This window comes from Ammodytes marinus (assembly GCF_949987685.1).
Source record: "Ammodytes marinus genome assembly, chromosome: 21".
In the NCBI taxonomy this organism is placed as follows: Eukaryota; Metazoa; Chordata; class Actinopteri; order Uranoscopiformes; family Ammodytidae; genus Ammodytes; species Ammodytes marinus.
Genome location: NC_137225.1, coordinates 19891773 through 19904972, shown reverse-complemented (window position 1 = coordinate 19904972; position 13200 = coordinate 19891773). Strand labels below are relative to the sequence as shown.

At 38.9% G+C, this 13200-nt stretch overlaps 1 protein-coding gene across 1 annotated transcript; it reads right to left on the bottom strand.

The window, feature by feature from the left end:
- Window positions 1-1530: 1530 nt before the first annotated feature.
- LOC307267698 (TNFAIP3-interacting protein 3-like) lies at window positions 1531-3564 on the bottom strand (the record flags this gene model as incomplete). Its single annotated transcript, XM_080050080.1, has 8 exons — window positions 1531-1671; window positions 1782-1907; window positions 2289-2366; window positions 2481-2609; window positions 2713-2832; window positions 2972-3037; window positions 3125-3199; window positions 3478-3564. The coding sequence occupies 8 exons, from the start codon at window positions 3562-3564 to the stop codon at window positions 1531-1533; spliced, it is 822 nt and encodes a 273-aa protein (XP_079906206.1).
- Window positions 3565-13200: the final 9636 nt, after the last annotated feature.

Sequence of the window (13200 nt, the reverse complement as noted above, 5' to 3'; positions counted from 1 at the left end):
AATGCGGTCTGGAATCCCACCACATGCCGCTAAAATACTCACTGTACCTTTTAATATTTTATTGTGTAAACCTTATTAACAGTTTGTTTAAAACAATTAGTAGATGTGTTTTAAACTACTGAATACATAGGATTAGATGTGATCACAACATTACTGTTATAGTGTTATAAATCATGTAATGTTATTTACCAATTATTAGGGTTTCACATTAACATTTAGGAACTACACCACAGTGTTTCATACTACATTATAATTGATGTGTTCATTGCCTGGTGTTTAAGCAATCAATTTAATTATAGTTTAGTATAGTAGGCATAAAGATAAAAAAAATGGTACAAAAATATGGGTCATTATAATACCGTCAAGCATCTCCTGGTATTATATGTTGGTTCTGTGGTGGGTTTATTTACAGTTTTTCATAAGAAGTAAAGCAGTGTAAAATTGGGGAGGGAATTGTGTAGCTGATGAAGAAAAATGTTGTGTTGCACTTCCTTCTGTTCAACAGTAGAGGTCACTAGAGGTCATATATGTCTTGGTGCTGCTGATACCAATATCAGGCTGTAGTGTGTTGGTGTAAAATAACTACAACTCAATCAAATGGTTCAGGTATTGTTTTTTAATACGCACTTGGGACGAACATGCACCTGGTATGTTCGTCCTGGTGGTAACATTGTTAAATTGTTACACTGATTTGAGTCATAAAAAAGGAAGGTAATCCAAATACAGTATGTGAAACTATAAGTTTAAAAAAAAAAACAGTAAAATAGTTTGTAAAATGTTATGTAGTATTTTTTGTGACACACATGCAAAATCAGTGGTTTTATATTCATGGTAAATAAACAAGAAACAGGGAAAAGATATGCCAACAAAATTCATTCAAACATTCATAAATATACTATTAAAAAAATAAATGTTCCTATATACATTTTTCATTCTTCTCCCTCAACTTGAATCTTTCCTCTCCGACAGGCCTCCATTGCAAATGAACTGATACTGAACGAATTCCTGGGACTCTCTACAGAACATATGGGATGCTTTCACGGAGATACTTGGTGACATTGCCCTTGTTCTTCCCATACTTAAACTGTCTGCGTACCAGCAAGGTGAACACTCTCTGTACGTCTATGAGTTTCAGCATATCCCATCTGATGCATGGCAGAATCACACCTGCTTTCATCAAAGCCGACCACTATGGTTTTTCTTGGCTCTCCCTTTCGATGGGGCACACTATGGTTACAGGTACTTGAAACAGACAGACCCCCTTGTTCATTTTAGCACCTTTGATAATTAACAAGTTCCATGTCAATAGTGTTTGGGAGTGACCCCTTAGGACCAGTGTCACAAGAAGAGGAATAAATGAGAAAGCTTGCGATGGCTTACATTGTAAACTTCACACCCAATGGGTAGAGTATTTGTATTTCATTCCCTGATGCCTTTTCCTCATCTTTGGAAGTGTTTCAAATGAACGACCTCTGATCATCGACATCCATAAAGTGCAACATATATTATTAAACAAAGTGCCGCTGGAATTCACAGTTTGTTATCCAGCGTGTAGCGTCTTTGGAACTGGACGTGGTTCTGGTTGATTTGGCGGACTTCCCAATTTTGACATTCGGCTTGAATCCCGCAGTGGCATTCAAGTAAAGGCTGTGTCGGCCTAGCCCATGTTACCTGGAGAAACAAAGGCATAATATTAATGTTGCTGTATTGCTTCATTGATATTAACTGCAGTTAACATGGCAGGATTAAGAGCATAATGGACTCCACATGGTGTGTTGTACCTGAGGTTTGAGGACACGTAGCTCACTGTGAGCTTTTCTGAACTTCTTCTCTAGGTCCAGATACTTCCCCTTCAGCTTCTCCCTGTCCCTCCGCTCCTTCTGAAAGTCTTCCTTGTAGACCTCGGCCTGAAAACAGATTAAAAGGAAAATGTGGTGTTAGGTTTCCAGTGGGAATTTTGGCAAGTGCATCAAAGGAATGACTTGACATTTTTGGAAATACCCTTATGTGCTTTATGGTAATTAGACAAAAAGATTGATGCCACTGTCTAGAATTGCTTGTCACAGCATTTTGTTAACACTGGTAATAGCCAGGCTAGTGTGTCCCACCTGTTTCTAATCTTTATGCTAAGCTAAGCTAATTGTGTACTGCCTATTACTTTATGTTGTACGTACTGTCATATGAGTGGCAACACTTCTCTCATCAAAATCTCAGCAAGAAAGCAAATAGAACACGTTTTATCAAAATGCATTGCACACACACAAAGTATGGTAATGACCAAAGCTCACCTGATGTTTCCAGATGTCCTGTAGTGTTTCACAGCTCAAATCAAGAGGTTGAGTATTCTGAAGTGCCTCACCTAAAGCCTGTACAAACAAATACAAGACACTATTATACCGCTGTTGTTGCAGGTAACAAAACTCAAAACCCCTGACCCTGATATAGAACTGTGTCCAAGTGAGTTTTGTATTAAGACTTACCTTGTTCAAACGTTGGATCTCCTCGTGCTGATGCTTCCCTCTTCTGCTCAGTTTGCTGTTCTGCGCTCTCAGCTCCTTTACCTCCTCCTCTGCATTGAGCAACTCCAGCCTGACATCACCGTCTCCAGTCTGTGGAATTATACGTGATTATCGTTCACATTTTTCTAATCCATCCATTAAATCAAGCCTTAAATTGTATCTGGAATCAAATTCAAAATGTGGCCGCACTTACCCATGTGTTTTCTTTATCTTTGCTACACTTCTGTAATGCCATGTTCTTTTCCCCTGCTAAACACATCTCCACTTCCAAACGGCTGTTTTCATGTTGCAGGGATGATTTTAAAGTTCGGACCTGAGCGTAACATAAAGATAAGGCCATGTTACAGAAGGCAGAAAGGCACCATAATGGGAGATGATAGAATTAATCAAAAGAGCTTGACTAGTGCTGGACAAAACTTGTTAACAACATGGTGAATTTGTCCCTTTCTTACCCTCTCCTTGTAGTATTGGCTCATGGTTCTGTACTCCAGTGCCCATCTCTCATTGATAGAGAGAAGCTGAGGGAAACAGAAATATATTTTAAGTACTGAGTGTTACATGTGTTTTGGGATGACTATAAATCTCAAGTTCTGACATATACTCACTTCTTGCCGTTGCTCCTCCAAGATAAGCATCTGTGCTTTCATTCTGACGTCACTGCTGGCAACCGGCGCTTCTGACTGTGATGCCAAGAAAAAAGAAAAGAAAAGAAAAGCGGAACTATTAAAATGTGGCACACAGCTTGACCATATCAAATGCCTGTGTTGTGGATTATGACTGCATCAACTAACTTCCTATTATTACACATTTCTGGAAGTTCTGTATTGGGGTGCTTCCAGTAACATAAAGTACACAGTCATTAATTTGTGGTCAGGGAAGCAGTTGGTGACAGGCAGCATGGGAATAAATATTTTTTTGTCACAGACGTATCTTCCAATGTTGCATCTGTTAATAATACCTGGACGTCTCCTTGCAGATCGCTGGATGTAGAAAGCTTCTTTCCAATGGAGGTGTCCAGCACACAAACATCATACCTATAATGCATTTCATCACATAAACAACAATTAACATTTGGCATTCAAACAAGTTATTGTCTGGCATTCTGCATGCAGTAATAATATCCAATGTGAATTTTGCCCTGTGCCTCACCTGTCTGTATTGGGCAGTGATGGATACAGTCTGTGGGACTGTGTGTTGGCTGTGGAGAGAGCCTGTAATGTTTCTACAGGACGCCTTGTGTTTTCATGTAGCGACTGTCAAAACACAGACAACATACATTATACATAAACAATATTTTTTAACCCATGTTCAACATTCATATAGTGGGTTTCAAAGACAAAGAGAAAATGTCAGTACAAGACACATGGCGAGGGTTTAATTTATTTTAGGAATTTTTTGCCATTTTATAATTTGAATATATATAGATTTGTATCGTTTAAAAAAAATTGCATTTCAGTCGCCATTAATAATCCAATAGATTCATAAATATTCATAAACAAAGGAACAAATATGCAATGTATGCAAAAAGCATAAACCCCCAGAACAAGCAGTAAAACGAGCCAAACACCTTAAGGCGAGAAAAAAAATGATGCCATCCAAAACCAAAAACATAAACTAAAAAATGAAATGAAAATGAAAATAAAATAAGATGAGCAAGAAAACCTTGAACCTCAAGTCTGAAGTTCTTGTTCGGACACTTTTTCCCATCATTTTAAAAAAGAATGAAGAAAATGTTGACTCAAACAAGTATTAAACCGAAAAAAGGCTCTTCTGGAGATTTCTCTAGCTAAGCATAATTGTATAATAATCCCATTGCAATAACTTTAAATAACTCTTTAAGGTTAACTTTTAAATATGCAGAGACGCATACAAACAGTGAATTAATAATAAAAGAGGGGAAAAAAGCAAACTCACCATATTGTTATTTTCTGTCCTGCTGCGCACGTGCTGATGTTCACAAACGCCAGAATATGAATCCGTGACTGACTGCTGGGCACGTTGCTTATAGCGACGGTCCCGTGTGACGTGGCAAAACCAGCGGTGTCCAATCACAAACCGGGATTCCATCGAAGGAAAGGAAAGTACAAGAGGTGGATCAGCGGCGCGAGCGGTAATTAACGTGCTCAAGGTACAAATCGATGACTAAGAGAAAAGTTTACTACACGCTGCAAGAAATGAATGTAATGCAATGTGGTTCACTCAGGTTTCTTAATAGTTCCCATGTAGTAGTTGTGTTTCCTTCAGTCTACTTGGTTTTATTGTTTCAAAAGGAAAAGTTAGCTATGACACATACCTTAATAATAATAATAATAATAATAATAATAATTATAATAATAATTATAATAATAATAATAATAATAATAATAATAATAATAATAATAATAATAATAATAATAATAGAAATAATAAAAATATAAAATATATAGGCCTATATAATAACTAGAATTTGATTTTTTATTCAAATAATAATAACTATGGGCATTTACCTATTTTGTTATGTTTAATGATATAGGGGATACATTAGCGGACTATACTGTATGACTAAATGCAGGCCTATAAAAAATAAATAACAATTATTTTGACATTTAAAATCTTGTTTCAGTCGAGTAAAGAGAGCGATAGGAGTCTAGCCGTCATTTCTTACAGTGGGCAGCCTGCTGAGCGTCGCATCTTCCTGGTCGGGTGAAATGAACTCACTTTAAAGCCGGAAATCTTTTTTTGAAGCCTCTGTATAATATCAGAATGAAACTGTCCTCAACTATAAACGTATGTGCTGCGGGTCATGGGAAAATCACACATGTTGCAGGCTCATAATCTTTCTCAATGTCCTGTTCAGCCTGTTCTCAAAGGTGTTGACTCAGAGCGGACGTGTTTCAGGGAAGGAGGAGAGGGGAAAGCACGCCGCTGCTCCTCCTCTTGTACCGGGCACCCAGAGCAGGGGGAGGGAGGGACAGACACATAAACAGAACGTGATGCTCAAAATGAAAATATGCTGATAAAATGTGATTCCCCCCATTGTGCCACCAAAATAAAACATGTTACTACTTTTTTAAAGTCGTGTGGATGGATTTTGTTGAAGTGGGAGCTTCCAAAATCCATTAATTTTAACAGCAGATGTTGTGGACGTTTCGGCAAAGTATTCTGGGATACCCAACTTCACCACCTGAGAGAACTTCTAGCTTCTTTTAAAGTAAAAGACAAAAATATTAAATTAGACAATAACACCAATATATAATGTGCAGTACTACTCTCGGCATCAGTAGCCTATAACTTCGATAGTATGGTTACTGTCATGTGCAATAAAATGTCTCTATTATACTAGGTAATATTGGAGAATGTGTGTCGACAATCTATGAATATCTCCTCACAATCTGCTATCTGTCCGTACTGTGTGTGCACGCTGAAAGTGTGAATACACAGCCTAGGCTCTGTAAACTGGTATGTAAACAAAGGGAATGTAAACAAAGCGGGCGCACTTTGTTAACATTGCCTTTGTTTTCATACCAGTTTACAGAGCACAGACGTATTAACACCAGATTTTTTTTCAGCGGGCACATCATACTGACAGGTAGCAGATTATGAGGAGATATTCATTGATTTGGAAAAAAAGTGATTTGTCAACAAAAAATCTCCAGAATGACCTAGTATGCCTTTAAGTTCTTCCCTGCTGGACATGCCCCAACCACCTCAACTGTCTTTCACCCTATCCCTAAGGGAGACGCCAGCCACCCTACAAAACAGTGACTTTTCTGTAATCATTACTTTTTGGCAACTTTATGGTGACGACAAGAAACCAGTTAGTCAACACCTTGTAGACCACGGATGATACCTTTTTACCTTAACTTGAATTCAAAGTTATTGGTAGATCAATGATGGATAGAAGTGTGAAAATGTCAAAAGACTGTCTATGTTTTACTGTAACTAACTGTAGCTAACACTTTGTCGAAACAGTGCTGCATGAAGATTATTATTAGTAGTGTTGTGACAGCGGCCGTGACTAAAACTGTGACAATGTTCACCGAAATTACAGTATGGCTACTTGTCACAGTACCCCTTGTTGTGGTTTACATAAGGGGGGCCCCGCTTAAGGCACCGCACCTGTGCAGAGTGAACCCCCCGGACGTCTGTTCCCAGCACCAGCGTCCGCCCACTTACGGTACGTGTGAGACAGCAGCATGTCACCAGAAAAAGAAAGAGGAGGTTATTACTGGGCTTCTTCCTGCCACAACAGTCTCACTCTGAAATATTCACATTCAGCTACACTCAGTAACTTCCTGTCTGTGTCGCCCTCTGGTTCACACACACACACACGCACACACACACACACACACACACACACACACACACACACACACACACACACACACACACACACACACACACACACACACACGGATAAGACATTTTGTGGCCTACACCTGCCTATTTAAAAACCAAAAGCAGGTGTATTTTTCTTTTTTTCATGAACATTTTCCATTCAGTTCAGTGGTTTAGTGACTTTGTATATTTGCATACACCTTCGTCTGACCTTAGGCAGGAGGTTACAGTTTCACCTGAACCAAAAGAGAAAGCAAAAACGTGCCTGTTTAGCATAAAAAATATAGAAACGCAACTAAGATAAGCACGTGTTTGCAAAAGCGCACACATATAATACAATTATATTTAATATAAGTAACGTACATAGCCTTGTTTGTGTAATGTGAAAGAGGTTGAATTGCTTTAAAAGAAAGTCAAACTAAAGATGAAAGATGCACCTCAAGATCATTTCACACAATCTTTATCACATTTAATAACACAGAAACATTTTATTGGAACAACGTTTCATATCATGGCACCAAATAAGAACGGAGATCATCAGTTGAACATAATGGGATGGCAGAACTGATACTTAAGCAGAAATCACTTGATATTCAGAAATTAAGAAACATTCTCAAAAAAAGTAAAAGAAAAGAAAGTGTGCCTATATAGGAAGCTCTCTCTTTAAAAATACAAAAACTAGTGATAAGGTAAACGTATTATTTGAATCAGTACATGAATGTTATTGAGATATTGCAGGTCTAACTGGACAAAAGGCACAAACGGAAATGCATTCTGCTGAACATATTATAGCAATTACTGAATTTAAAAGGACTGAAAACAATTACAACACAAACGAAAAACTAATATTTTCTTGAGCTACTTTCCGCTGCATCTATACTCTTAAAATGTTCTTTTGACATTTAGCCTGGACGCCTTCACCAACAGCTACACTGGTTTGCTTCAATGCACTTCTCGATTCGAGATCTACAGTGAAACAAAATGACAACAAGTGCATTGTGTGAGGACATAAAAACACATATCAGCATTGCCTTTTTGACAAAGGTGTCCAACAGAGATGAACTGTAGTGAACTTACCTAGGTACCACTCTGCAGGTATAACCAATTCTCCTTGATCTCAGGTTGTTCTCCAAAGGCTGTAGAGAGGAACTGCTACATGACCTGAATAAAATAAATATATAAAATAAAGTGTTGCTTGATTATCATTTTTTTTCCAGCACAAAAGCTTTATTTCCCTTGTTTTACACTTAAAGGTGGAGTCAGAAAAGGAAAAGGCTTGTTGTCGAAATCTCTTTTTGTCAAAATCTGTGAATATATCCTCACGATCCACTACCTGTGTGTGCGCTGAAAAAAAACCTAGTGTAATACTGAGCCTCTTCAAAACACGTATGTAAACAACACACACAGTACAGACAGGTAATGGATCTTAAGGAGATTTTGACAACAAATGTTCTCCAGAATCACTGACCACCTTTAATATACAAAGCAGTGCAGGCAAACCAAAAACCAGCCCAATCTTACGCTTTCCCCGTCTCAGTGACCAGAACAACATCTAGGCTCTTCACCCTGGATGGTTTGAGGTTTGGAACCTCAATAGTTGCAAAAACGCTAACAGAAAAAAAGAGCAACATTTAGACAGATTACATCAGATCACTCTTCCATGAAGCAACAGTCAAATATACAGTATAAGTCAATTGTTGACATTTTTATTGTATAAGATTACTTTGAACCAGAGCCACCATACACCAACACACAGAATCAAATCAAGAACAATGAAAAACATGATTATACACAGTCCTGATACTTTAATCTGTCGACATGTGAGAGCATATACAAACAACAATAGAAGATAGAAATAAGTTATGCAGTTTGTTTTTGATGCTTGTCATCAGTGAAGAGTTCATAATACTGTCTACATGGTGAGTGAAGTGCTGCTTACCTTTCAGGATAGTATGGTTTCTCTGTGTCGCCATCTAGCATTACTGTGGCTACACCACAGGCATATTCTGCAAACTACAGACAGAAGAATATGAAAGTTCAGTGTTACAGATACATGCAACTTGAATTATATATATATATGTATATATATATATATGTGTGTGTGTGTGTGTGTGTGTGTGTGTGTGTGTGTGTGTGTGTGTGTGTGTGTGTGTGTGTGTACACATATACATGATTTCTTTTTTTTCCTGTCTGTTTTATTTTGAAAACCCTCATCTCGTTTCAGATCCCACTTCCTGTAAAGTTGCCCTCCTTTGTCATTCCTCGCCTTGCCCTAATGTTTTCATTTGTGTCTCATTTTCTCTTTAAGTTAAGTTTTAAGTTTACGTCTTCCACTCATTTTGTCTTCACCTGTGTGTGAGATTGCCAGTGGGTTTTTGTTTACACTGTGAGATTTTTTTTTCGACCAGCATTTGCCTTTTGACTACCCTTGTTGCATGCTGATGTGAATCCCTTTGCCTTTGCTTTGCAGGTCCATCTTCAGTTTGTTCTTGATAATGTCATGTAAAGTTGCGGGACAAATGTTTTAGTGGTAAAAGTGTCAATTTTCTGTTGGGTACTTACCCTAGCGGAGGCGCTTCTCCAGAAGGATTTAACAGGGTTGATAGGACAGCATTCACACTGCCAAATGAATGTTACTAGAATAAGAAATGTACAACACACAAAACATCTCAATAAATGTGAATCATCATTGTTGAAGCTTTGTGCTGTGTGCCTTGTTTTCAGACAAATAACTCCTTGAACAATTAATTGTGAAAAATACCCATTGCTCAAGAGCACAAGAGCAGAATTTTTGCTTTAACATTAGATATGCCCATCTGTATAATATGCTTTGTAACTGTAAGACTACCTAATTTCATGCATACAAGTTAAAAATGAATCTTACATTGGATGCCCGGCCTTCCACACCAGGATTTTTTTTTAGATCCTTTCTTTACATCAAGCACATAACCCAACAAAGTGTCCTCCAGGGTGGTATAACCACACTTGGAAGTGAATCCATGGACCAAAGGCGTTGTATAGCTCCAGAACATTGTCTAACGTAAACAAAAAAATAGTTAAAAATGTAACATTGTTACGTGTAATACTTTTGCATTATAGCACTTCTGCTAATTGTTGATTTATGTGCAAAAGCCCTAACGGTTGTGGGTTTTACTTTGCTGCATGAGTGTGTGAATGGGGTCTCATCAAAGAGTCGATCATAGTTGTTCTCGGTGAAGTTACATGGCTCCTTCCCTACGTATGCGTCTTTAAAGTTACTCCATACACTGTCACAGCTGAAAAATAAATGTCCTCTAACTAATTATTCTGCATAGGCCTACTTTTTAGGGGATCCGTGACGTCATCTTGCAGAGTGATGCCCATAATTAAGTAAACATTTTCTCATAGCAAAATATATGTACATTCACAATACTGTTTGTTCCAATGAGAACCAGGCTTACCTTTGGCTCTTCGTCTTACACTTGGCCAAGAATCTGTTCCGGAACAAGCATCCTGGAAGCACGACCAGTAGAACCACTGACACTATGACTAACACTGTGACCCCCAAGGAGCCAACAATGGCCCAAACCTTTTTAGTTTCCATTTAAAAGCTCCTTCTGCAAAATACAAGCCTTGAGAAAAGCTTCTGACAGAGCTATTTATGTACTGGTGTTATCACTGACTTTTCGTTGTCAAAGGTTGTTGAGCTTTCACAGCCGGCCCACTTCATTGTTATCTGACTGCAGGTAAATCATTATCCTGGAACTTGATGTTTATTATAGAGCTGCATTGATTTAATATTTGTGGTGGATAGCTATTAAACAGACTTTGCTGAGCGTGTATATCTAAAGGTTGGGGTCACTGGTAAGAGACGAAAACACCTATGTAAGGACTTGTTATTGGGACTTGTTGTGATGAAACGACATGTCTATTTGACACCCCCCCACACTGATATAAGACTGTGAGTAAGCGTGTACTAGCAGCTTCGGGGGAGAGCCCCCCCATGCGCACGCTACTATGCTCCATGAAATCCTCTGTAATGTCCTCTGGAAACTCCTGCAATAAACTTGGAACACTGATGAAAAAGTCCATTCTGATGCCTCTGTCTTTGTCGCCATGGGGAAACGATTCGGCACTACACTTATTTATGGACAGAGAAAGGACTTCTCAATGTCGAACTTTGTCTGATTTTTAGCTTTCATCAAAGTAATATGAAAATAAGAAGTGTAGATGTCAGATGTGTAGGCAACAATGTGGGTCCTATGATATTAAAAATGCTCATGATTTTTGGAAATTTTGGAAAGTAATTGTATTTTGGGAAATAGTATACTGTATATGGAGCTACAGTAATTACTATGCAATGAGGTTGCTAAAAAGATGTTTGGTGCTCTATGGAAATTCAGAAGAAAATGTTATGGCAAAGGGATTGATATTAGATCAAAATACTGCTAGTAGCAAGCAAGAGAGCTATGACATTGAGGTAAGGAAACACCACCATGTAAACCAATGGCTAACAATTGTAGAATACATCTTTTTAATGGAAAACTTGACACAAAAACTGAGACCGCAAGAAGCACAACTAGAAAATGGAAGAAAAAAAACTGAGACCTGTACAAGACTCAAAATAGATACAGTACATTGGACTAGATAGAACAATAGCTAATGTGGTAGATTTGATTGGTATTCACCAGAGTTGCTGAGCGTGTATATCTAAAGGTTTGGGGTCACTGCTAAAGAGACGAAAACAGTCTATGTAAGGGTTTGTTATTGGTACTTGTTGTGATGAGACTACATGTCTATTTGCGAGTTAATAAACACCTGACACCCCACTCACACAGAGATATAAGACACTGGTTGGGGCTATCGAGAGTGCCATTGCGGCCTCAGCCTGCTGCTACTATGCTACTATGAAATCCTATGTCTGATGTCTGATGGAAATCTCCTGAAATAAACCTCTCTGAAACACAATAATGATTGTCCAGGCCTCACCCTTTGTCTTGGTTGCCATGGGGAATTCGGCCACCACATTTGGCGTCACGATGACGGATATAACAGGAACATAATGTATCTACCTGTACTTGGACGGAAATCATCTGATGAATAGAGAAATGCAGAACAAAGTGGGAATCCCAGATGAACGCCCAAGTTGAAAGGTTCATGTCTGTTCCAGTATCTAAAAATAACTGAGAACTGCTACGGGAGATGATGTGTAAACGGCTGATAGTGCTCTGTGCCAAGTTCAAGGTCACGGCGTGAGCGTCCGGTCTGAGGGACTACACACAGAGGCTCCGTTATGGCCAGGTATCCACGTAGTTCCACTGTTATAACAAAGAAACCGTGTGCAGTTTTATTGACTAAGACTTTGGGAAAAAGGCTGGACTGGATTCAAGCTTGTTACGTCGCTCTGTGCTTTATGTACGCTAAGAAAAAGTGAAAAAGACTGGTAGGAAAAAATGCAACGTTTGGAGACCAACGGCTATGTCATCAAGAAAGCTGACTGCTCGGGTTACTGCTCCCGCGCTGTCGCAAGTGCATGCTGTGGTCATGGCTGATAGAGGAGAAGGCCACGCGCATACCAACCGCATACCAGCTTGGACTTTCCTGGGCCGGTGGCCACCGAAATTCCACGTCTGGCGGAGTCTGCCAGGTATGAAGAGGAGGACCATCCTCTGTGCCAAAGTTGAATGGACTACATCTCCATGCAAGCTGACCATGGCTAAAAATATTTGAACTTGAGACTCTTGAGATTCAGCCGCAGAGGGCTCTTTGCACACTAATCTCATTTTATCATTCGTTCAGTGTTTAAGCAGTTGCATTGTTGGTCCTTTACAATGTGGTTTACTGCAGTAATGTGTACATCTATGCATTGTATTCTACTTCACTCATAAAGAGTGTTTCTGTGTTTTGGTGGAGGTTTCCTTTGGCCCATTCAAATATGTATGGTTACATCTGATTTTGGTAGAAGTATTTACTTCTAAGAGGAGGAATGTGGTAGATTTGAATGGTATTCACCAGAGTTGCTGAGCATCTAAAGGTTTGGGGTCACTGCTAAAGAGACGAAAACAGTCTATGTAAGGGTTTGTTATTGGTACTTGTTGTGATGAGACTACATGTCTATTTGCGAGTTAATAAACACCTGACACCCCACTCACACAGAGATATAAGACACTGGTTGGGGCTATCGAGAGTGCCATTGCGGCCTCAGCCTGCTGCTACTATGCTACTATGAAATCCTATGTCTGATGTCTGATGGAAATCTCCTGAAATAAACCTCTCTGAAACACAATAATAATTGTCCAGGCTTCACCCTTTGTCTTGGTTGCCATGGGGAATTCGTCCACCACACTAATAGATACATTTATCTTCAAAGCTTTAATAATATGAA